Genomic DNA, 25,457 nt, shown 5'->3' on the forward strand with positions numbered 1-25,457 from the left:
ACAGACGTGGGTTGGATGCGCACGTGCACCGCCTTCTCTGACCTGTAGGACATTTGAGCGCAGCGCGCGAGCTTCACGCGCGACTCGGAAAAATGGCTCGTGTCTCTTTAAGAAGACGCTCACGTCTCTCCTTCTGTTGCACCGAGAGGCTGGCCGGTGTTTTTCCACTCATGCCGATGTCTATTGGTCACCCATTTCAAGAGACAAAGGTCGGAAATAAAGGCTTATAAATTCAATTTACCGCGACACATCCAATTCAGCGTCGCACGAGACACAAGAGGCACAAAGGAGACACTGGAGACACTTTTATAGGAATAAAAAGGACAAAAATCGGAAGAGGTAAGAAATGATTTAAGACTGTTTAAACTATAGGCACATTATTTTTATAAGCATATAATTATTGTTTGGCTTGTATGCAGATAGCTGATACACACACACACACACACACACACACGTTGTACCTTCGCAGGAAGTAACTGCACTTTTTTCCACTTTTTGCACTTTTTTTTTCTGTTCTGTTAATATTATAATAGGAAAAATAAGAATAATAAAAAATCATAAAGCATTAGCAGTTTTGCTTTTTGTAGAGACTTTTGCATGTACAGGTTTTATTAAAGCTTATGCATGAAGTGATGTTATTGGCTCTTATTGGTCAGATGAGAAGTTCAGGGGACGCGCGCTAAGTCGCGCGCATGTTGGATTTACTGTCATTCTCGCAATCGCGGAGTTTAACCTGCCTCAGTCTCGCTCTATTTTCAGTCCCTTGCAATGAATTAATGGAGGAAAGGTGCGCGTGCGCGGAGAGAGCGAGCGAGCGCGAGAGAGAGAGAGAGAGAGAGAGAGAGCGCGCGCTATGGGTAGCGTGCCTTTCAGATTTCGGGGGCATACAAGGTCCTGTTGCTGTCCTTAACTACAGTATAACTGTTTCCATATACCTTCTTCTTCCTCCTCTCTTTTCTCTCTCTCTCTCTCTCTCTCTCTCTCTCTCTCTCTCTCTGTATGCGCATTTGCCTATCTATCTATCTATCTATCTATCTATCTATCTATCTATCTATCTATCTATCTATCTATCTATCTATCTATCTATCTATCTTTGATATAAATTTATATATACCTAAAAGAGAATTTTGTTGCATGCCTAAAAAAACACCTAGGAGAAAATAAACACTTTTTGAGCGTGTCTGCAGTTTTGACATGACACCACTCAATTCAACTTCCTCATAGTTACATACACATTAATCCTGTCCTTGTTCTCTATTAAAGTACTGTAAGCATCTGGATTAACCCTCCCTCCTGCCCAGTGTTTAACACATTGTATATATGTACATTTATATATGTTAATAAATAAATAAAATGTGTGTGTAGAAATACTGAGAATAGGCAAATCTTTCACACTTAAATGACTCAAATCCTATTTAAAAGTTGAGGGATTTTTGGAACCTGTGCAATGATCTATACTGTATTATATAAGGAGTATGCTGGCATGCTGATCCAGATGTTTCTCATCTCCTAGAGCATGGTGATGGGGTGTTTTGTTGTTCGCTTATCGTACGCCAAAGCACCTACGTATACCTGACACATATGTGTCATGTACCAAGTCTGATGTCATCAGGTGTGACACATTATTAGAAGACAGACAGAACAGTCAATCACGAAGGAAACAAAAATGCATGTCAAATTGTAAATCATGAATGGTTTTCTTTGGGGCAAGTGTTTTGGTTACTGTTGCATCTTGTGGTTGCCTATGATGTGGTAAAAAATGAACCAAAATAAAATCATTAGGGTTTCAGCATGTAACAAATCCCCTAAATGTCAAGTTCACTAAATAAGTTGTCTACACTGTACTGTGCATTTGCCTAAGACTAGGGCACATCGCTGGCAACCGGCCATCTCCTCCTCCTACAAAAAAAACACTGCTTTTGTCTTTCTCCTTTTTTTTTTTGCCATGAATGAGTCAAACCCCAAAGTCTTTAGCTGCCCTGCTCCACTCCCCCCATCACCCAAACTCCCTCCTTTTTCTGGCCTCAAGGCAATTTAAAGGTTGCACCTCATTCTAAGAAGGTGGCAAAAGCCCCTAACTCTTGCACTGGTATGTTTTTGGGTTTATTTTCTTTCTGGGAGCTGAGCAGTGCTCACTGAACATCAAAGTCAAGCTGGAACATCTAACCGCTTCTGATTCCATGTCTTCACTAGAGGATGGGCTAAATGGTGACAGGTAAACTCTTAATAGGGCCTTGTCTTCTTTTATTATTTATTTATTATTTATTTATTTTTTTTAATGCTCTTGCCATTTTTTTTATTCACCATCCAGTAATTTGTGTGCTGGCCCATTGGTGCATGGCAAGTTCTAGAAGACTAAAAGGGAAAAACATTAATCCGATGCCAATAGTACCAGGCGGTGTGCTATAGCTCTTTTTATCATTCAAATAACACAACTGTATTTTAGCCGGAAGAAATCTCGTTTTGTTTTGAATTTCAGAACAAATGAGATCTCCGACTAGATAAAATAGTCGGTGTGTCGATTTGGTAAAAAAAAAAAAAAGTTAACCGAATCGTTCTGTTCTCTGACAGAGATGATAAACAAACAAAAAAAAAAAAGGTTCATGGGCAGTACAGTTCTGAGTTATTAGCAGTTATATGCCAAGGTTATTTACAAGATGCCCAAGGTTATTACAGGACATAACTTGAATGTGCTTTGCCGCAGGACTAGTTCATCTGTTCGCGATGTTTTTCCTTATAGCTAACAATTTTTTTTAAAATAAATATTACCAACCCATTTGGTTGCATTTGGTTTAAACAAATCCTTTAATGCTTGCAAAGAACCTGAGCGTCCTCACTGTGATAATGGGAGTGTCCTCCGTATCTAGGAGACTTCGTTCATGGGTGAAATTGGTCCATTTTTAGCCCTTACTCTGTTTACATTATCAAAAGAAGAAGACTCTGTTTACATAATCATTAGCATTCGATTTAAAGGCGTAAACTAAAGTGGGATAGCGGAAGTTGGGCAAAGAGCACTGGAGTTTACCCAAGGGCATTACCCAGCAGTTAGTGTCCTGTTGCCTCTTGCTCTTGTCAATTACAACTCAGATTAGCTTGGATCCAACCTTGGAATTTTTCAAATGATCTCTTGTAAAACTGAAGGCTTGTGCAAGTCGAGGTTCAGAAGCATGTTGTGCAGTGTGCAGGGGGAAAAAAGTTGTGAAAGAGGGAAGGAAAGCGTTCAATGCGAGTGCCCTCAGGAAACGGGCATGGGTTTAAAATAGTGGTTATGTAACAAACCTCACATGGACGACAGACGTGAAGTCTCCCTCAGTAGCCAGGACCATTGCCTGGCACTGGCCTTTTTAATTGCATGATCCTCAGACAGAAGTAGGCAATGAGGCAGAGCTGTGAGGAACTGTGACTTGCCTTTTTTTTTTTTTTTTTTTTTTTGCTCCATTCATTGAGCTATAACTTTACCAAAGCAAATCGTTTCTAATTAGTAGCTCCTTGGGGCTTTGTGGTAGCTGAGCAGGCCTTGTTTTTGATTTTCACTTTAAACTGAAGAGGGAGCAACACAGCTGCATCCCAGAAATCTAAGCTCTCCTATCGAATTACCTTTCATGAATAAACCTCGCCTGATGCCACCTAAAAATCAGCTCACAAACATTTTTAGATTTTGAACCAAATTCTACTGCCTTATTTGATGATTAATTTAGTTGAAGTTTGAAAAGTTTGAAATGTAAAAGTTTAAATTAAAGTTTGAAATTTAAACTTATTTTTTATTTTATTATTATTTTTTTGAACACAATCAAAACAATCTAATATTAAGACTTGAAACTTTCCAAAATAGTTCTGTATATTACGTCTTTAAGTGACAGCCATCCTTTGGAATCCTCCGCTTAAGTCTGACGTTAACAACCTCTTAACCGAGCTGTAAAAAGCTGTAGGATGACAACAGAAGATTTAAATAGCCAGCAGGTCCTCAACAGCTAGAAAAAAAAAAAAATGAAACAGAGGTGAGGATTGCTGGCGCTGGCCCGTCCCCTTACTCCTGTCCAGTGCTCGGGTTACAGTGAGAGGCAAGGACACGCGAGACGCTAAATCTTTTGAGCAGTGGAAATTTACTGTCCGTGTCATCCTTCACTCCAAAAGCCCAATCTGCTGATAGTATTTAATTGTCTTAGTCTAAGAAGGGGGGCCTAAATGTAAGAGTAAGCCCTGATTGACAGTCAAACCCTTTACCCCCCCGTAAAGGGTTTGACTGTCAATCAGGGCTTACTCTTACATTTAGGCTGTGGCAGCAGAGGCATGGTGACAGCGGACAGAGAACAACATACACCATTCTATCACAGCCATGAAGGAGATGTAAGTGTATGGAGATGGCAAAAAAAAAAAAAGACTCGGATAGCCGACAGAAACGGTTGAATCATGAAAATGTTTCGTAATGTTAAATTAGCAAGAATTTGGTTATTTATTTCTTCATGAAATAAGTCAGGAATTGTGAAACAGGAAATGGGATATTCAACTCATTTCTTTCATTTACAGTGTTTAGTGTAATGAGAGAGGGGCAATAGTAAATTATGTAATGTGATGTAATGTGTTCTAAAAAGCTGCAACGTTTCCGAAGTTCTAAAAGTATGTAGACATTAGAATCACTTAATAGTCAAAAGGGCTTGTGTGCAGTGGTTAATGGTGACAGTGGACGTTTTCCATGCAGGTTTATACTTTTTACAGATATGAGATTCTTATCACTGTAGCAAAAAGATCCCTTCCGAGTTAATGCTAGGCATAGAAGCAAAGACTGACTAATACATGGAGAATGCTGGACATTGTGCCTATGAGCATTTGTACTGTCTTTGAAAAGGACATAACTTGGATAAAAAAAAAAAAAAAAAAAAAAAGCCAAAGATTTATTTTTTTCATTGCACTGCAGTTTTATTTCTTGCCTCTCAGACACACAATAGAGTATTTATGTGTGTTTTCTCGAAGGGGAAATAAAAAGTAGATTGTTTCAAAACGCTGTTTAAATGCGCTAACTTGCAAATGGGGACTTTAGTTAGTTTTATTTGTGCCATGTTAAAAGAGGTCTAGGCTAAAGGGTGCCAGAGCATTTTTGACATCTTTATCTGGATTTTTTTTTTTTTTGCGATCGGATCCGGGCTTCTCCGTGGTGCTTTTGGCCAGTGCTTTGAAACTGTACACCCTGAGCCAGTAATAACAATTCCCTCTTTAAAAAGTGCCTTGACACATAAGCGCTGTGTTAATTAAAGAGCCCGAGCACTCCAAAAACATTTGTTGCACATGCTCAGCTTAGAGTTTCTACCCTCATGTCAGGGCACATAGTCAAGTTTTAGAAAATTGCATTGACTACTTTTTTTCCCACTTGTGCTGTGTCTTTACTTGTCTAGTATGTACTGTCATATCTTGTTTTGGCTTATGATATCATGCAGATAGGGCCTGTGCTTAATTCTTACCAAATCACCAAGTTTAACAAAATTTGTGTTCCATTTTTTGCTCTCTTCAACAGCATGGCACAAAAAGAGAAGCTTCAATGTCTGAAGGACTTCCATAAGGACACGCTGAAGCCATCCCCGGGAAAAAGCCCTGGCACCCGACCTGAAGATGAAGCTGAGGGCAAACATCCTCAGCGGGAGAAGTGGGCCAGCAAACTTGACTTTCTTTTGTCAGTGGCTGGAGGCTTTGTTGGTTTAGGAAATGTCTGGCGTTTCCCATACCTCTGCTATAAGAATGGTGGAGGTAAGTTAAGGGTTTGTTTATCTTGGCCTTTAGTTGCAGACAACCAACACAGGAAATAATTTCATAAGTAACGTCTTGCACTGGTTCACATTTAGCCACGTCTGCTCGGAAAGGAAGCCGTTTTGCGGTATTACGTCCAACCAAACTAACGGTGATTAACCAGAATTTAAATTCAGTATCAAAGCACTTTGAATTGAGCAGTAGCTTTCCTGAGTCGCTCGTGTTGAGCGTCACTAGCACCCCTATCACTGTTCAGAGTATCACAAGGCCATATTTGGAGAAATACACAAGCTGACAGGAAGCACATAGAAAGAGGAACAGTTTCAGTGAAACACTGACATAGTTGACTGAGGTTGGGTTAAAGAATCTTAATACACTATTATCTTTAGGGTTAATAGGATTGAATGATGTGAATATGCCCTGTCTTGTTTATGTGTAGGAGCATTTCTCATCCCATACTTCATTTTCCTGTTCGGTGGAGGCCTACCTGTGTTTTTTCTGGAGGTGGCTCTTGGTCAATTCACTTCTCAGGGAGGAATCACTTGTTGGGAAAAAATCTGCCCTATCTTTACTGGTGAGTATCAAGTTTGACTGAAAAATGTTTAAATAGTGACTGATTGGACACAATAATATATTGTGCTAAACCTGCACGTTTAGGCAAAGCAAGCTTAGAGGAAGTGGAAAATGGTCTAGCACAACCAATGTTATAATTTGGTTACAATTAGACAATAGGGGTACAAACATCAGAAAGGAAATCACCATGTTCTCCTTAGGGACTAAGGCATGGGAAAGAAGGAAGAAATCAATCGCTAATAGCCACTGACTTTTAAGCATGGAGCACAAATATGATGATCCTTGTCTAGTATTAAAAATCATAATTTCCCATTGAAGCTGAGTTTCTTCTATTTTCTGTGACCATGTCTACTACCTTTAGAAAACTAGAAGAAAAAAAAAATCTTTATCTTCTTATAATTTTTTTTTGTACTTCCTCTCCTGGACTGAGCAGTCCATTTACAAACCCTTTTCATCATGAGCTCAGATGAACACACAGATGAGTAACTGACACACGCATGTAGCATACACAGTGTGCTAATTTCAGTGTCGCCATGGCAGCAGAGGGGCAAAACATGAAAGTGATGACTAGCAATGAGATTGAGCACATTATTGAGTCCAAGGAAGCGGTCACTATAACCAAGAAAGTAAAGTACACAAAACAGACAGTAACTGTTTTTGTTCCCTATCATGTCTCTTGTCATTGGGACAAGGACTTCATAATAACACCTTGATAATGTCACAGCTTGAAACCGGCCACCTTGCCTGCTGCCTAGACATTCGTTCATTTTTAGTGCTTCGAGTCCTTCTTTCCCAACAGTGTTTTATTTGCACATTGATATTTTCTATATACTTGTCAATATGTCAGGCGGAAATGCAAAATCATGAATATTTATGGAAATTTTTGCTCGAAGGAGCAAACCTATCTTCATTTCTTCCTATGATGTATAATGTGTAATGCTCATTTAATGTTCCACTTTTTCACGTTCTTCCCAACAACCGCCTAGCTTTAAGAGAGCAACAGATTTGCACCAATGTGTACAGCTTTCCACCCAGCTAAACATGGACTCAAACAGTGCTTGCTGTGTAAGCACAGTACAGTTCAAACAGTTGCTCATTCACATGCTTGGTTCTAATTAATATGGGTACTTTGTACAATGCTGGTTATTGTGGTTCACTGAAGCAACACTTTTCAAGGACTGGCTGCATAGCGAATCTGTTTCAGGAAAGGTTTACAGAGGTTCAGTAAGGGATTATACTGTATTGTTTGTTTATACTGTTGTTAAAATAGGTAACAGGATTTAATGATTAGTGAAATTAACCTGTTAGGTCTTGATAACAGCAACATGTCCCCTGTTCAGATTAGCCGCATGCGTCAACTAGCATTTTGTTTCTGTCTTCGGCTTTTCCTAATGGCTTGTTTCCAGTTCACTTCTGAGAGACAAATCACTTGATGAAAACATTTGCCTAATTTGAATGACAAAAGTTGTGGGCTGTGTTATTTCTCAGCGCAGAAAAGAGTCCTTCCCTGATATCCTTTCGGGAACTTTCTCCTCAGGCCACCATCTAGCTTCTGTTGATATACCTCAGTAACCGTTGATGTTTGCACTATTCTTATGCAGGTATCGGCTATGCTTCCATTGTGATTGTTTCCCTGCTGAACATCTACTACATTGTGATTTTGGCTTGGGGCTTGTACTACCTGTTCCAGTCCTTCCATCCTGACCTTCCCTGGGCCAGCTGCAAAAATAGTTGGAATACAGATTCCTGTATAGAAGACACACTCCGGAAGAACATGACTCAAGGGGGGACTGTCAATATTTCCGACTACACATCGCCAGTCACTGAGTTCTGGGAGTAAGTGTTAAATGTTAGATGGTGCTTATTTGTTGTGTTATCTTTTATGATTTATGGCAACAATATGGCTCCAGCTTTTTTACATATGCAAAAAATTAAATGGCGTAAGATTTCCTACAACTGGCATAGACCTGTAATGTATAATGCTATTTTGACTGTGCGTCAAATAGCAGGTGTCCTCAATAACCTTCAGCAACAACGCATTTACAACCCGGTCCTTGCTGTGTTTGCTGAACTGGTTTGGCTTAACACACACTCAGCTCACATAAACTAATTATATAGTAAAGGGGCTAGAGAGGACTGGCTGAATCTGGAGCCATAAACTAGCCTTGTCCATTCTACTCTATCTGGCTGCTTGTTTTGATTTGGCCTCAAACATTCATTCGAGCATGCCTTCCTTCATCATCTGCATTGTTGATCTTAAAGAAGACTCTTGTTGTTCGTAAAATGGCTCACAGGTGTCTTGTGTTTCTACAGGCGCAACGTTCTTAGTATTTCTGACGGCATCGAGGACATGGGCCCTGTTAAATGGGACCTAGCTCTCTGTCTCCTTGCAATGTGGGTCATCTGTTTCTTTTGCATATGGAAGGGGGTGAAGTCTACAGGAAAGGTGAGGATAAATTCCGCAGTCTTTTAATTGAGATCTATTACACTACTTGCTTCATGAATTATTTCTCCGGCAAGTGTATATTGCGTACACGATATACCTTTCTGCAATCAACTCTTAGCATCTTAGCATGGATAGTATGCTAGATAAGGTTTTGTTTACATATATGTAGAGCAGCTTCACCAAAATGGTCACCACAAATGATCTTCCCCTATTAATTCCCCTTGATTTGTTCCTCAAAGCCTACCAAGCAACTACCTAGAACATTCTAAAGCTGTATTTTTCTACCCTATTTTTGATTGCTGTTATTTGTGGGAGGTTTCGGAGTGTAACGAATCCCAGCAATCCTGCTAAATCCTCAAATCATGAGCCATAGCTACATCACTACTCTACATTGTGGATGTTGTCCAATTTTGGCTCAATATTGATGAAACGAATAAATGATGATGATTGCGTTTTCAATGGTTGCCCTGGAATGTTCAGCGTTTGTTACTTATACTGGAAATTTCCAGTTGCAGACTTTGCCCTGAATTTATATTTAATCCACATCAACATATACTTTTATTTTAGGTTGTGTACATCACAGCAACTTTCCCTTTTGTCATGCTGGCTATCCTCCTGATCCGGGGTGTCACACTTCCTGGAGCAGCCGAAGGAATCAAATTCTATCTGTATCCAAATGTCACCCGTCTTCAAGATCCTGTGGTAAGAACTCGCGCCCTCTTGGAGCAATGTATCACCTTGAAGAAGGATAGGAAAGCAAATTAAAATAATAACGTGTGTTAAGGGACAACTCTAAGCAATCAGACTGGTATGGTAACATGAGTCATTTTGCAGGCAATGCAAGCATCCAACATCATACACGTTGTAATGCAAGTAATGTAAACAAGCTAGTAACTTATTATAAATCATTACTATGTCTTCTTCTTTTTTTTGGTGTAGGTTTGGATTGATGCAGGGACACAGATTTTCTTTTCCTATGCCATTTGTCTGGGAGCAATGACATCACTGGGGAGCTACAACAAGTACAAATACAACTGCTACAGGTGAGGGTCCTCACCACGGGGAATGGGGCCGTGGGATTAGTCCAGTCAACAGGCAAAAAAGTGGGAACTTAGGTTCCTTTTGTGTTAATTAACAAGCTCCATGACATATGTGTGACATAGGGACTGTTTGCTGCTGGGAGGCCTGAACAGCGCTACCAGTTTTGTGTCTGGCTTCGCAATATTTTCCATCCTGGGCTTCATGGCACAAGAGCAAGGGGTGGACATTGCCGATGTGGCAGAGTCAGGTACGAGGGTAAAAGTAGCAGTGATGGTGGGCACTGTTACTTCAGATAAAAAAAACAAACAAACAAAAAAAAACCAAAATGAGTTAAAGGTCATAAAAACAACGGCGACAAAACTCGGAGACAACAATGCAAAATTCTAATTAATAACTAAACACGCAGAAGATGTAGTTGTTAATGGAATAAATCACCCGGGAGCAATTCTCACTCTGGTTGGATTCGTCAAACAAACTATGGAGTTAAATTAAGAGGATGTGCATGGAGACCCTGGAAATGCTGAGCCCTTGATTGGATCTTGTCCAGTCCACTAAGGATGGAGAGTCTACAGTTAGTCTGAAACAGCTCTGTTAGAGATCCTCAAGCCTGTTTCTGCAGATATTAAGGGGGAAAATGACTAAGAAAAAAAAAAATCTTGTGCCAAGCTCACAGAACAAATATAAATTTATGGTTCCAGGATTTTTATTTATTTATTTTTTTTTGGAATGCTGGCCTGTTTTGTTACATGCATTTTGCTTTCATGTTTCCAACAGCTATTTGTGATGTTTGGCTGCTGTTCTGAACAGAATGTATTTGTTCTTTTCCTCCACCCTGTAGACCATATTGGACAATTGTTCAGATCTTCAATGATCAAGCTCTTCATTTCACATTCTCTCTCCATTCAGATTTAGAATTCTTACATTTGCTCTGCTGGTTCACCTTTCAATGCTAGATTAATGAGGTGAAGTTATTTGACGGATCGACTGATTCACCAGCTCCCTTTCTCAATGTTTATTTCCTCTGCAATGCTATTTCTTGCCTCTAAGGAGACTTTGGCATGCTCAGCTTGACTTGACATTGTGTTAAAAGAATAAATCTTTATGGCCGTGTTTATACATCGCATCTCATTTTAAACTTACTTACTCTGGAGGAGAATATGATTGTCATAGTTAGCCACAGGACTCGCTCAGTTAAGTTGCAGTATACGACTGTATTGTGTATATATAGTTTAACGAAACATCATGAAAGGTAAGCAAAGCACATAGCTTGTCTTGGAAGGTTTTCTTCTGGGTGTGGCCTGGGTCCCGCTTGCTTAAATGCCGAAACCTGGTCCTGAAAAGGAAACATTTTTTGTACTTGGACAGAGACATTATCATATAATTTGTTTGCTACGATTTTGGACAAATGTTGCTGTTCGGTTCATGTTTGTTAAATGGGTTTTGCAATGCCAAGTTCGCAAAGATTTGCCCACAAGATGCTTTGTCAAGAGGAGGCAGTTGCCTGTTTCTCTTATTGCTGTTTATATCTAAACAGCATTACGTAACGATAAACTTTTTAGTCTTTTAAAGTACTTGTTGCGTTTGAATTTGTTAGAAGGTTTCCTGTCTGGTTAATATCAAGAAGCTAGGAAAAAACACAAGAAAATTCAATAACAATATTTGCAGCCTCAGTGGTTATAATTTGTCTGCCAGAATTGTTTCGATCCCTAGGGTCTTACCACGCATTGTTTGTTTATTTCTCTATTTGATCTACGCCGGTGTGCGCAATGAAGCGGCATGGATCAAAAGGTACATATGATGATCATTGCTAACTATCCTCTCCTCCACTTCCCCTCCCCGCTTCTGTTCTTTATCCTTCTAGGTCCTGGCCTGGCCTTCATTGCTTACCCTAAAGCTGTGACGATGATGCCACTGCCTACATTTTGGGCCATTCTCTTCTTCATCATGCTTCTGCTACTTGGTCTCGACAGTCAGGTCAGTCTCTCATTTTTCTTTTTTTATATACAGTACAGACCAAAAGTTTGGACACACCTTCTCATTCAAATAGTTTTCTTTATTTTCATGACTATGAAAATTGTAGATTCACACTGAAGGCATCAAAACTATGAATTAACACGTGGAATTATATATGGAATTATATACATAACAAAAAAGTGTGAAACAACTGAAAAATGTCATATTCTAGGTTCTTCAAAGTAGCCACCTTTTGCATTGATTACTGCTTTGCACACTCTTGGCATTCTCTTGATGAGCTTCAAGAGGTAGTCACCTGAAATGGTCTTCCAACAGTCTTGAAGGAGTTCCCCGAGAGATGCTTGGCACTTGTTGGCCCTTTTGCCTTCACTCTGCGGTCCAGCTCACCCCTAAACCATCTCGATTGGGTTCAGGTCCGGTGACTGTGGAGGCCAGGTCATCTGGTGCAGCACCCCATCACTCTCCTTCTTGGTCAAATAGCCCTTGATGCGTTCAGTGTGACTCTACAATTTCCATAGTCATGAACATAAAGAAAACTCTTTGAATGAGAAGGTGTGTCCATATATATATATATATATATATATATATATATATATATATATATATATATATATATATATATATTACACACACACACTGCATGTTAAAAGGATAATTTTATGTTGCTGCCTGATAATACAATCTTCAATACTAATCTACACTCGGTATAGTATCCCATAATGACCCAGTGAAAACTTGCAAAAATAAAAACAGAAGTGTCACATGTTCATGAGTATTCAGACTCTTTACTCAGTACGCTGGCAACATTGAAAGCCTCAAGTCTTTTGGGGTATAATGCATGTTTTACACACATGGATTAGGGGATTTTCTGCCATTTTTAATTGCAAATCCTCTCAAGCTGGGTCAGGTTGGATAGGGACTGTCAATGGACAGCCACTTTCAGCTCTCACCAGAGATGTTCAATAGGGTTCAAGTCATGACTCTTGGCCATAAAGCACAGATCGGTGAAGGGCTGCTTGGTCACCTCTCTTACTAAAGCCCTTCTCCTCCAATAGATCAGTTTGGCTGGTCGACTAGGTTTTGGAAGAGTTCTGGTTGTGCCACACTACTTCCATTCAAGAATTATCGAGGCCACTGTGCTCTTGGCAGTCTTAAGTGCAGGAGCATTTGTAGCTTTGCTTGCAACAATCCTGTCTCTAAGCTTTGCAGGAAGTTCCTTTGACCTCATGACTTGGTGTTTGCTCTGATACAGTATGCATTGTCAGCTGAAAGGCTTTCTAAAGAGAGGTGTGCATTTTCAAATAATGTCCAATCAAAAAATCTTTCCACAAGTAGCTCCAGGTAAGGTGTAAAAACATCTCGGCACTGATAAAGTGAAATGGGAGGCACCTGAGCAAGTGTTTGAGTGTTGTTGCAAAGGGTCTAAAATCTTTTGTACTGGTGATATTTCAGGTTGTAGAAAATGTTTGTATATCTTGTAGAGATTTGCTGTCCTCCAAAAATAATTTAATATCCAGCCATTCAAAGTGTCAATATTTTGTGTGAGCACCATTGTTATGTAGCACTGCTTTAATCCTCCTGGGCATGGAATTCACCAGAGCTGCACAGGTTGTGGCTGGGATCCTCTTCCACTCCTCCATAATGATGTCAGAGAGCTTCTGGATGTTAGACCACAGGTGCACAATTGGTTTCAGGTCTGGAGATGTACTTGGCCACTCCCTCACCTTCAGTTTCCTTAGCAAGGCAGTTGTCATCTTGGTGGTGTGGTTGGGGTTGTTTTCATGTTGGAAAGTTGCCATCCATCTGATTCAAACGTGTTTTTCTTAGTCTTATCAGACCACAGGACATGGTTCCAGTATTTCATACTCTTAGACAGGTTGTCCTCCGCAAACCGTTTGCGGACTTTCATGTAAAAAAGCTTCAGAAGAGGCTTCATTCTGGCACTGCTGGCAGCACTCGTGCGTCTTTTTTTTTTTTTTAAGCCAGCTTCTGCACCTGACACACAGCAAGAGGACTTGATCGACCTTTGCGAGGCCTGTTCTGAGTGAAACTTATCTTGGAAAACCTCTGGGTGTTACCGATCTTTTTATAGCCAAGGCCATCTTTGTGAAGACCACCAATTCTAATTCTTTAATCCTCAGAGAGGTGCCATGTTTAACATCTGAGTAGGACACGTGGCTTTGCATGGTTACACGATGTACAGCTGTTAATACTTGGGGTGTTCTTACATTTGTTGCCAGCTATTTTGACAACAATGGCTGTATGTTGTTATTTTCAGAGGACAGTACATTTGTACTGCTATACAAGCTGCACATCGACTACTCTAAAATATATCAAAATTTCATTCCATAGTATTGTCCCTTGAGAAGGTGTAGTAAAATGGTTTCTGAAATGGTGTGTGTTTGTCATTGTTCCAATCCAGCTCCCAAGCCTCACAAAAAAACACCAAATTTATACATTGCTGCAATCTCAGACTTTTTCATGACGTTATGTGCATGAAAAGAAACGGAAAAGCTCAATAAGAGTAGCAATAAAAATCTCAATGAAGTTATTTTAGAATCATCAGGTGATCAGAAGCACCCACTAACCATACTGGTGGTCAAGGAGAATAACAAGGTTCACTAGAACAAAATTCACTAGTTTGTTCTTTTGTGAAATGTATAAGGAAAGTAGTCCAAACTGGTGAGCGGTTGGTACTGGGGTCATAAGAGGCTGCTCAGAAGGTTGCTCAGAAGATGAAGAAAATCTTCTTGCTATAGTATGAATTGTAGATAACAATATTTATATTTATTAAAATATATTCATCAGTTCCATTAACACTGATAAAACGTTCTTATTCAATTATTTCCAGTATTTGGTAGACAGTTAGATCGACTTGCAATGATCTCATTATACAGCTGATCAATTTAGGTTTTAATAAGGGTCTTGCTAAAGGGCCCAGCAGTGGCGGTCCCAGTTTGGTGGTGCTGGGATTTAAACTCCTGCTAAGCCCAAGTGTGGCAGTTTATTGAGCTTTATTTCTTTTACAATCTTTGTCCGGATTTTACTCCCATATTTTGACACACATAAGCAAATAAACAGATTTATTTCGATTATACAAGAGGAAACATCATGTTGACCCTTGCATAAGTTGTGAGGGGGGGGTCTATCACATTTCACTGTCCAAATGAAATTGCATACAGTGCTAATTCAGCATGCTCACTGGTCCAGGAAAACTACTGAGCTTAGTGCTGCTGGGCCAGTTAAATTGAATATGGCTATTAAAGGGGAATTACTATAACTTTTCTAAACATCATCAAGTAAAGAACTCCATGTGCAGTGCGGAAATTATAATTGGCTAATAATCAGAAAATTGATTACATTTCAGCTCATTACGTTTGTAAAATCGTGTTGCTCAAGCAATTTTAGCAGTTCATTAAGTTTCCATGGAGTTTCATATCATTTATTTTTTTCTTTTTTTAGTTTGTTGAAGTGGAAGGACAGATCACCTCACTGGTGGATTTGTATCCATCCTTCCTAAGGAAGGGTTACCGTCGAGAAATCTTCATAGCTATAATATGCTTTATTAGCTACCTGCTGGGACTTACCATGGTCACTAAGGTAAGTAGTAAAATAAAAAAAAATGCGCGCTGATAGTTTTCTTTGTAAAACGAATTCAGTTATCAAATGATACCACGTTGCTTTCGCGTATTACACTAATAGGACTGAAGAGGGTGATTTTTTTATTTTTTTTATTTCTACAACTGAAAATTGTTTATTTAAATTTTCTATCATTTATTTCCAACTGGAAGATATTGTAGTCATATATGTACTATAATAATACCAATTTGTATACATGCTTCTTATGATGCTTGTTTTTATTGCAGAAAGTGTAGTATAGCTTATACAGGGACTTGTACAGCATTTTGAACATACAACAAATTATTTGTGCCTCATTCTATGCTGTTGTTTTTATTATTTGAAATTTCTTTATCAATTTTTAACCAAGTTCTCACTACCGGCTTAACTATCTTACCCACAGAATGTCCTGGATTTGCTCCATGACATGATATTAAACATAAATCTTTAAAGCAGAATTTCATAACTGAGTACTGTACCTTTTTATACAAAGAAAACTAGTGGCCTGTGTACATACACTGCTTCCTGAACTGCCTCTTGCTTGAGTACAAAGCTTGTACATGGACTTTGGTATAATGCAGCTGCATTTCTTCTTCATTTTTAGGGTGGCATGTATGTGTTTCAGCTCTTTGACTACTATGCAGCCAGTGGTGTGTGCCTATTGTGGGTTGCATTCTTTGAATGCATTGCAGTAGCCTGGATTTATGGTAAGTTCAACAAGTGATATTTCACACAAATAGAGCGGAGGACAAATCTAAGGCTGTCGTTATAGCAAGTAATGTAAGCCTGTACTACATGTCTTATTTGCTGGAAAGTCAGCCTCAGATTTGCTGCGTTCAACCTTTTACCCCATATTCTTTTTATATTCATTCCTATATTGTTAGTTATTAACGGCTAATTTGCTACAAATGTTAGTGTTTTTTTGGTTAGTGAAACATTTAAAGGAAAACTTGAACTAACTTTTTACTAGACATGCTACTCAGAATTTATGGTTTAGGACAATTTGTATAAAACCGCTAGTTAGCTACAACAGTAGCAAATTTAGCAAAACAGTAGCAGTGAGCAGTGAGATTGTTAGCTGTATAATAACTAATGATAACTTGTTAGCTAATTTGCTATAATCTGAGGTGATAGTGGTGTGAAAAAGTTTTTTTATTTTTTATTTATAAAAACCTAAAAACTGCATGTTGTGTTCACTTATCTTTTACTAATATTCAAATTACATGAAACATTAAAGTGTGACAAACATGCTAAAAAAAAGGGGCAAACACTTTTTCACACCACTGTATATATGTAACATAAATTATAACCACGGTACTGGGATGTGGCATTGCTGCTTACACATTTATATCTAGCTAGCTTAACGTAAGTGATCATTTTAATTTAGTTGGTTGAAATTACAGTACGCATTCTGCATATGTATGATGAGTGCTGTTACATAATGTAAATAAAGACACGCTTTACTTCCTGTTAGGTGCTGATAATTTCTATGATGCAATTGAGGACATGATTGGATACAGACCAAATCCTTGGATGAAGTGGTGCTGGACTGCGATCACACCTATACTTTGTGTGGTGGGTATTTTCCTTTGCCATGCTTTTGGAGATATCGTGTCCAGACAAATAAAACGCATGACTGTATTGTTTTTTTTATTTTTTATTTATTTATTTTTTATTACCTTTATACCAGGTCCATTCGTACAAAGCACCCAAAAATGCAAAATTTATACACCGCTTAAGAAAATCTAAAACCATTTCGATGACTTGCCTTGGTCATCCAATCCTCCAAATTCAAATTTACACTAGATGATCTAAAAGCCTCCCTCATTTTGACATATACAATGACTCTTAGTCAGCAATAAAGGGTAAAAAAAAAATTCTTTTTTTCTCCCATATTAAACTGCTTTTGGAGGTACTTTAGAGAATCACTGGGTGAATCATTGTCTTGTGTGAAGATAAGGTGGTCTGCTTGTAGCCCATCTGTTTTGCGATGTGTTGAGTGTTTCAAAAATAATTTTTCTGCCCACCACAATTGCAAAGAGGGATTAATTGTGGCACTGTCGCCTTCCGGGCAGCTCAAACTAGTCTTGCCATAGCCCTCTGACCTCTTTATTTTAAAGCATTTTCAACTCGTTTTTCGCACAATTCTGTGTAAAGTCTAGAAACTGTTGTGCATGAAAATCATAGCAGTTTTTAAAATACTCAAGCCAGCCTTCCTGGTACTAAAAATCATGCTATGGTGAAAAGTCACGCAGATCAATTTTCCCTCATTTGACTTGCATCTGCATGATTTTGTTCATTCTTTTGTGGTCCTATGATCGCACAATTTAGCTGGTGTACCAATGTTCCTTTTAAAGTGTGCAAATAATAAGCTGGTCACACAATGACACCGCATGAATCGAAATGAATAATCTATTCAGCTAAGAAGACACATTTATTAACACCATTTTTATTGTATTTTTTTAAGTTGAACTGAGATTTGAATTTATTTTCTTGTTTTGTCTTTAGGGATGCTTCATCTTCTCTTTAGTCAAGTACAAGCCTCTGACGTACAACAAAATCTACGAGTATCCAGACTGGGCTATTGGTTTGGGTTGGACTCTTGCTCTTGCCTCCATGATTTGCATACCTATGGTGGTTGTGATCAAGATTATTCAGTCTGAAGGCCCTCTCATTGAGGTTAGTGTTCTCATGAAATGAAATGAAATATGACTGGCGCTAGGGCTGTAGCTATCGATTATTGTAGTAATCAGGTATTCTACTGATTATTCCAACAATGAATTGAGTAATTGGATAAGAAGTGCTTTTTATTTATTAAAGAGTAATACTAAATATACAAGAGAAAAAAAAAATCTGGGTCTCTTACAATGAACAAGTAACTTTTTTTTTTTTTTTTTTTTTTTTAAAGAAACATTTTATTGCTGAAATTGCATACAATAATATCTGTAAAAACTAAACCCATTTAGAGCATTTAATTGCCATATTACATAAATGCAAATACAAATGAAGTCACAATAAAAAAATTAAGATATAAGAAATAGTTTTTAATTATTTGCCTGGACGATTTTTTGTATTCGAATTACTCGAGTTAACCAAGGAATCATTTTAGCCCTAACTAGCACTCTCTTACTGTATTCAACTTTGAACTTTCTTTTTGAATTTGAACTAATTAGCAGTATACACATACTTCAGTAGTATGGGTTCATTATAGACCTGTGATTTGTGTGTGATGGTTTGGTTTCTTATTCCATTCATATGAAATTTGCATCATGAAATTGTCTGAACCATGACAATAGTTTATGCAAATGTTCATGGCATTATCACATATTAAACAAACGTCACTGCTTTCCTATCCAGCATGCACTTTCTTTCCCCCCTGAATTATGATCTCTTTTCTGGTTACATCCATTTCTATAATTTCTTTTAGCTTGGAGCAACATAATTAGAAACATTTCAAACAATTTAAACCCTTCTTTCGCTTTCAAATATAAATTATACATTACCTTTTTTTTTCGGTATCTCTATGGCATATAACTATGCTGTTTTGATTTTAACAAAAGTCTGACATCCACTGTTTGAAAAATCATACTTGTATAGACGTCTTTAGGCAGACTGACCACCACATTTTTTAGGTGGTCCAGTTTGATCAAAGCAAATAGAATAAGGTTATTTACAACTTTTTTTTTTTATGGTTATTATTATTATTATTATCATCATCAAAGGTTTAGCAGTATTGTTGAATAGAATCTCACAAAGTTCAGGTCATAAAAACCTAACAAAAGAACCAACTTTTTTACAGCCTTCTTCTAAACCAGCTAACATGCAATTCCCTTTTTATCTTTCCAGAGGATAAAAGCAGTGGCAGCTCCAGTGCGAGGCAGTACCAACCGATCGAAGGGCTCAGAAACGTCACATCCCCTTGACCCCAATGGGAACAACGGCTTGATCAAGCCCAGCCACACTATTGTAGAAACCATGATGTGAGCGCTCTCTGTGAGAGAATCCAATCACCTTCTTTCCAATATATATATATATATATATATATATATATATATATATATATATATATATATATATATATATATATATATATATATATATATATATATATATATAATTAAAACATGTTGACATAGTCGTAGGACCAGGTTTACATATCTGCACTAGAAATTTTCTTTCTTTCTTTCTTTCTTTCTGGTTTTTTTTTTTTTTTTTTTACAAAGGAAGTTACAATTGTTTGTCTGTGCTTGTAATATTTTTATCATAACATTGTTATATAACTGTTATTACCGTTTGTGATTGTGATTTCCATACACAAACACCAGTATCACAAAATCTTCAAATATTTAGTTTTCTTTTCTTGTTTTTTTTTTTTTTTTCGTTTTAGTTTTTTTTGTAAATATTGACATTTAAATGATGTTATTAGAGTGGACACACCAGACCAATTTAGTGCTGCAAATGGTAAATGTTTCATATAGTGTTTCGAAAGTAACTTTAGTGTACCTGGATAAAAAGTGTCTTTTTGGACACCTTTTTTTTTTTTGTAAGACGGCTGTGCATCATAACTATTTTATTACCAGAAATTAGACTGAAAACTAATTGGAGATTCAAAACTCAAAGATTATGTTTGTACCGGAAGAGAGACACTACTCTATTTTCTAGTGCGAGTTGTTGAACACACTGAAAACACCACTGCACATGAGACTTGAGTTCGCACATCTAAATTACTATAAGCTGTCTTTGAAAGCACAAATGGTCACACTAATTCTTACGATACTGATCTAGCACAACAAGCTTTACATTACAACATCCATTCTGCCCACCAGTTATACGCTGGGTCTGTATTCAGAGTTGACCTATGTTTGAAAGGTCCAGTAATATATACAAGGGGAAAGTAGTCAGAGATGTCCTGCACAAATAGTTTTTAATGGGCTCGTTTAAGAACATTTCCAGCATGATGTTTGTCTGCATTTATGGCCATATTTTTTCCTTAGCCAAAGTGCTTGAGACTGGATTTTACTGTATCAAAAACAAAAAAAAAACATTAAAAAATTTAAACAATTAAACCTGAACTAAGACAAGAAAAAAATATGGTCTGAAGAAATAAATGAGCATTCATTCATTAAAATCAGTTTAATCAGAGTCTAGTATGTTGGCAAAACAGGATATAATATGTAGCGGTACACTATAACTCTATTATATATTTATAATTTCACATTAATAACTGCACGTTTTATTTATAACAATCCAGCATTGATATTATTTAGTAAAAAAACATTTTTATATAATGAGCACATACAAATTGTGTACTTGTGCAGAAGACAGTTAAACGAAGCATAGCTGTGGGAGGATTGAAATCCCTGGACTGAATATTTTTAAATCAATGTGCGGTCTTGTAAAAAAATTATTTTTGAACTAGTGCCAATGGTTTGAAGGACAAAAGAGCTTGTGTGCTATTTTTACAGTCCGCTTTTATAATTGCCCTTTGAAGTTTTTCCTATTAAATGTATCCGTTCTTGACAACCGTTAAATAAGATGCTCTCTAACTCCAATGTTCTATTTTTCAACCATTTAAAATAATGGAATATAAAAAAAAACTAATATATTAAACCCTGGGTATACTTATGGCAAAACACTTTAAAGGTAATATCTATCTGCTTGACAGTGACACTGAACCTAATACTGCGACTGGATCTTAGGTCCAGGTTTAAGATGCATGTCAAAGATGCACCTCTTACTAATAGGGTGAATTAGACAAAAAACAAAGAGCAAATTTCACACCTACACCTGAACAGAACAGCACAATTTTGCGGTTAATTCTGTTTTCTGGCGCCACAATTTCAGCATTAGATTCTCACCAAGTAACTCAACTCTGAATACAGCCTAAGTACTGCATCTTTTTGCATTGTTCTTGTATTGGTGCAATTTGGTGCTCAAACAAAATTCACTTCTATTCACATTTTAACACTCCCTAAAAAATCAATTTAATAAGAATGTATCAGGGCGTAGACACAAACTTATACGGAATTATATATAAAATGATACTTGTCTAAGCTTTTTGTGTCAATTCAGAGGTAGTATTTTATGGTCAGATCCAAGCTGTTTGTACATGTCATTTCTTTTTTCATTTTTTTTTTTTTTCCCATTGCCTGTTTGTATTCTTAATATTAAGATTGTTCTTGGCTTCTGTCAGCAATCCTTATATTTTTATAGGACAAAAGATTTTATATAGAGCTTTTAATCAGTGCAATTGATGGAAATTTGTAATGTGCAATACTTTGTAGAATGATATGCGTCGTTCCTGTCTTCTAAAGAAGATGGTACTTGCAGTGAAATTTCTTTTATAACAAAAATAACAGGAAATATCAGGCACATTGGGGCCAATTAATCATTGCAAGGTAACACCGAGAAAAAGAAAAAAAAAACAATTACAAAAACATTTACTTACTGTGATACTTTACATAATTTAGTATTTTGAGTTTGTCACATAATATACACTTTTTCTTATTATGATTTTGAACAGCCTGATTTAGACTGATACTGTAGATCATCAAGCATTGTTGTTAAGCAACATTTTGTTTTAAATATAAAAGTGTAAAATGGCTTTATTAAAAATCAAATAAGTTTTAGAGCATAAAGTCCAGAGATCAATGGAATTTTCCTTTTATCACCCCCCCCCCCCCCAAAAGAATCTTTATCCTCCACATGATTGTTTATACTGAGAAAAGAACCCGAGAGCAGTTTTGTAGAGTAGCAGCTATTCTTTTTCTTTTCTTTTTTCTTTGGTAAATGTACAAGTACAGGGAAACGTGTTCAAGCGATTGTTGGTAATTGCCCTCATGCTGTAATGATGTAGCTCGGAAAAGCGGAAAAGCTTTGGAATGTTCAGTTTAGTCTCAGGATCTGATTCTAATGCAGAAACAGAGACTCAAAGAGAAAAATCTTTTTACACCTTCATGGTTTGGCAAAGTGTTGATGTTAATTCGTGATTTTTTTTTTTTTTTTTTTTTTTTGATAAACAAAAATCATTTTTAAAAGATTTTGGAGTACCTAAAACATTTTCTTATATCTTTTCTTAGAAAACATAAAGCCTCCTGCTTTTGCTGAACACTGCCAGAAATGATTTCTTTAAAAAAAAAACATTTAAGGTGGAATTTTTCAGAAGTTAGCGAATGCCTTTGCGTTCATGAAGTATACAGAGGGAAGCACTACCATACTGTGTCTCTTTAAGGTGACCCAACAACAATGCCGTTGCCAAGCCAGGGTTTTTTAACACATGTCTGGCTTCCTAAAATACAGCTTGTTAGGACACGACCAGAAGCACCATGTTAGGTAATGGAAAAACTGGGTCCAAGATAAAACTGAACATTGTATAAATGTGCTTCTCCGTTCTGTTCACTGCGTTAATGTTTCAGGGGTCACTGAGAGTTGCACTGAGCCAAAAGGGCTGATCTGTTGTTGTTTTTTTTGTTTTTTTTTCCCCCCTAGCTGCTGTTGTAGTGGTGATCTTATTTAAAGCAGACTGATAGCCCCCATGGGATGAGAAATCTGGAGAGCTTGCAGAAATGCACAAAACTTCCCAAGCTTAACTTGCAGAAGGAAGAATCATTTCTTTCTCAGGGTACATATGATTAATGAGTCAAATTCCCAACAGAGATATCTACTTTGTTTATCAGACCATGGAAATTAAAACCATAACACTGTGTCTTAGACATAAAGTTTCAATTATTGCGCTTAAAACAACGGGATTAAATTATTTTTTTTTTTTTTATTGATCTATAGTTCTGAATTGCCGAAATTCATATAAAGCACAATGGTGTACATTTTGACATTTTACTGGATAAAAGTTATATAAAAGTCTATACAGTATCTATTACATTAGCTTTTTAATATACAAGTGAGCCACAATAGAATCCAAGCCTACTGGTTTTTAGGCCTCGCCCAAGGGCTTGGACATGCCTCAGATTTAAGCTTTCGACCTTCTGCTTACTCGCAGGACATGCCCATCGCCTATAGAACAGTTTCGCACTTTTGTGATCGATTTGTTTTAATAAATGGACAATTCCCTTGCATGCATCAGCATAAACCAGCCCTTTATTCTTCTACCCTAACCAATCAGAATCAAGAATTTACCAGTGCCATCAATTGTTGTTTAATTTACTGTAATTCGGACAATATAGCAGCTGCACTCATTCTGCAAGAGAAATGTTTACTGAGGGTCTAATAACTTATTGTAGGATTTTAGTCCATATAAAACGATTTTAAAACATTTTGGATATGTTGAATGTTTCTGCGTGGAGAAATTTGTTAGGCGTTATTGTAAAAATTCCCCAGATGTCCGAAGGAAAGCGATTACATTCAATATCCAGAGATGCTGGAGAAGGAATGGTTTTATACAGTAGCTGCTGTAATGTAAGGAACGATGTAATGAAAACAGGATCTAACTTATGAACATTTCACTGAATATAGTTATATAGTGATCCATATATAGTAAACTATATAAATGATACATTTATTCAGAGTATCTATAAATGGAGTTTTTTTTTTTTATTTTTTTATTGGAATAACGGATTGCTGTAGCATAAACGGTATAAAAACAAAGCGTTTGAGATTGTGCTGAATGGGCATGTAATTAACTTTGGGGGAAAAAAAAGCACCAAAGATAACAGAAAAAATATAAATAATTGACTTGCAGTGATCAATATTCATCACATTTTTGTTTTAGAATTGTAAAATTTGTACAAAGAAGTTACTTATATGAAATTATGGCTATAAAAGACATTACTTATGAACCGTTATCCCATGTCCAATAATTATGAATGCCAACATTTAATGTCTAAAAAAAATTATTTAAATGCCAACTTTAAAAATGTATAAAAACATTGACTCACTGAAGCTTATTTCCTAAAACATGACGTTTAGATTCTTTTTTTTTTTTTTTTTACATTTTAAGGGGGTACAGCCGAATGACTTAATACACTGTATTTATACATAAGTTATTGATTAAATGATTAATTTCATTCACTGTTTAAATTTTTTATGTTTTTCGGACACATGAACAACAGATTTTTCTCATTCTTTTTAAGTTTTCTTTCTTCTAATATTCTATTAAAAAAACAAAACTATATATTGCTAAGCCTGACAAATAACAATATAAAAACATGTTGATGAGCTGTAATCACAATAAAAAAAAATAAAAAAAAGAGATCATTTTGTCTGACTGAAATCCTTTTGTTTAAAAAGACTTCACAAAAGAAAGGGGTGTATTAAAGTGTGATATAAAAGGCAGATTTTGCATTGGTTCACCAGTGCATTTTCATAAAGCTAGTTTATCAGATAAAACACCTACTGTATAACAGCTTTACCAGTAACACCTGACCACAACCAAATTGTTCTATCAAGCTGACTCTAGTATTTTGTGCTATGATTGGTTTAAGCATCAACTCATGCTTACCACACAATGGCGCATGATTATTGGTCAGCTGTAAGAAAAGCCATATGCAATACTGTTAAGTCCTTCATTTAGCAACAAGCTATGGAGGGTGATGTTCACTCCTTGTGTACTCAGTGACTTAATCACAGCCCGGAATAAAACGGAGGAGATGGAGCAAATGGGAATATCTGATTTTCAGGTAGGAGTATGAGGTATGAACGTGTCATTTTTTAACTTGTGTTTACTTTGCATGCAGATGGAACCAAACTAGGCTATTCTAGCTGGCTATCAGTTAGCATGATTAATCACTTTCATTTTCATTTTAACATTTCATAAAGATCCCCACAGTCGATTATTATTGACCAGTTTAATTAGAATGTATTAGGGCATAGACCAGGGGTCACCAACGTGGTGCCCGTGGGCACAGGTAGCCCGCAAGGACCACGAGTAGCCCGCGGGCCTTTTCTAAAAATAGCTGTTTCCTACTATGTTAAATCATTGTTGATAATTATTATGAGAAATCATTAACATGATCAGTGTCTTCACATAGATGAATATCATAAATTATTAATAATAACATATAATAAAAGGTAAATTGAATTTTTTTTTATTTTAGATCGAACTGAAAACTGC

General features: G+C 36.9%; 1 protein-coding gene and 2 long non-coding RNA genes across 5 annotated transcripts in view; 1 reads left to right on the top strand and 2 right to left on the bottom strand.

Moving 5' to 3' along the window:
• Positions 1-109: 109 nt before the first annotated feature.
• Positions 110-21,123, top strand: slc6a6b (solute carrier family 6 member 6b). Of its 3 annotated transcripts, none has more exons than XM_083534471.1 (14): positions 110-339; positions 5,510-5,739; positions 6,179-6,313; positions 7,914-8,148; positions 8,626-8,758; positions 9,326-9,460; positions 9,698-9,801; positions 9,922-10,046; positions 11,661-11,773; positions 15,236-15,373; positions 15,996-16,098; positions 16,866-16,966; positions 17,900-18,070; positions 19,238-21,123. In XM_083534471.1, exons 2-14 carry the CDS (start codon positions 5,511-5,513, stop codon positions 19,373-19,375), a joined length of 1,860 nt encoding a protein of 619 aa, XP_083390597.1. In that variant the 5' UTR covers positions 110-339; position 5,510; the 3' UTR covers positions 19,376-21,123. The 3 variants fall into 3 exon arrangements, with proteins under 3 accessions (XP_083390597.1, XP_083390595.1, XP_083390596.1); XM_083534469.1 differs by lacking the exon at positions 110-339 and adding an exon at positions 2,066-2,215; XM_083534470.1 differs by lacking the exon at positions 110-339 and adding an exon at positions 4,245-4,347.
• Positions 2,235-25,457, bottom strand: part of LOC310722228 — a 439,622-nt gene continuing 416,399 nt past the window's right edge. Inside the window, exons 2-5 of the long non-coding RNA XR_014532312.1 lie at positions 6,679-7,143; positions 4,225-6,598; positions 3,755-4,181; positions 2,235-3,617 (exon numbers count right to left, since the gene is read on the bottom strand). This is a non-coding gene — a long non-coding RNA (uncharacterized lncRNA). The remainder of the gene's footprint in view (positions 3,618-3,754; positions 4,182-4,224; positions 6,599-6,678; positions 7,144-25,457) is intronic.
• Positions 19,734-24,606, bottom strand: LOC310722224. Its single transcript, XR_014532308.1, has 2 exons — positions 21,228-24,606; positions 19,734-20,988 (listed from the first exon to the last, which is right to left on the bottom strand). It is a non-coding gene; the product is annotated as an uncharacterized lncRNA (long non-coding RNA).

Source organism: Silurus aristotelis, assembly GCF_946808225.1.
Source record: "Silurus aristotelis genome assembly, chromosome: 28".
Lineage (NCBI taxonomy): Eukaryota > Metazoa > Chordata > Actinopteri > Siluriformes > Siluridae > Silurus > Silurus aristotelis.

Coding starts and splice junctions, on each gene's coding strand:
- slc6a6b (XM_083534469.1), top strand. CDS start 2,181: ATGTCTTCACTAGAGGATGGGCTAAATGGTGACAG. Junction 11,774..15,235: donor TACTTGGTCTCGACAGTCAG/GTCAGTCTCTCA, acceptor TTCTTTTTTTAG/TTTGTTGAAGTGGAAGGACA. Junction 16,967..17,899: donor TCACACCTATACTTTGTGTG/GTGGGTATTTTC, acceptor TTTTGTCTTTAG/GGATGCTTCATCTTCTCTTT.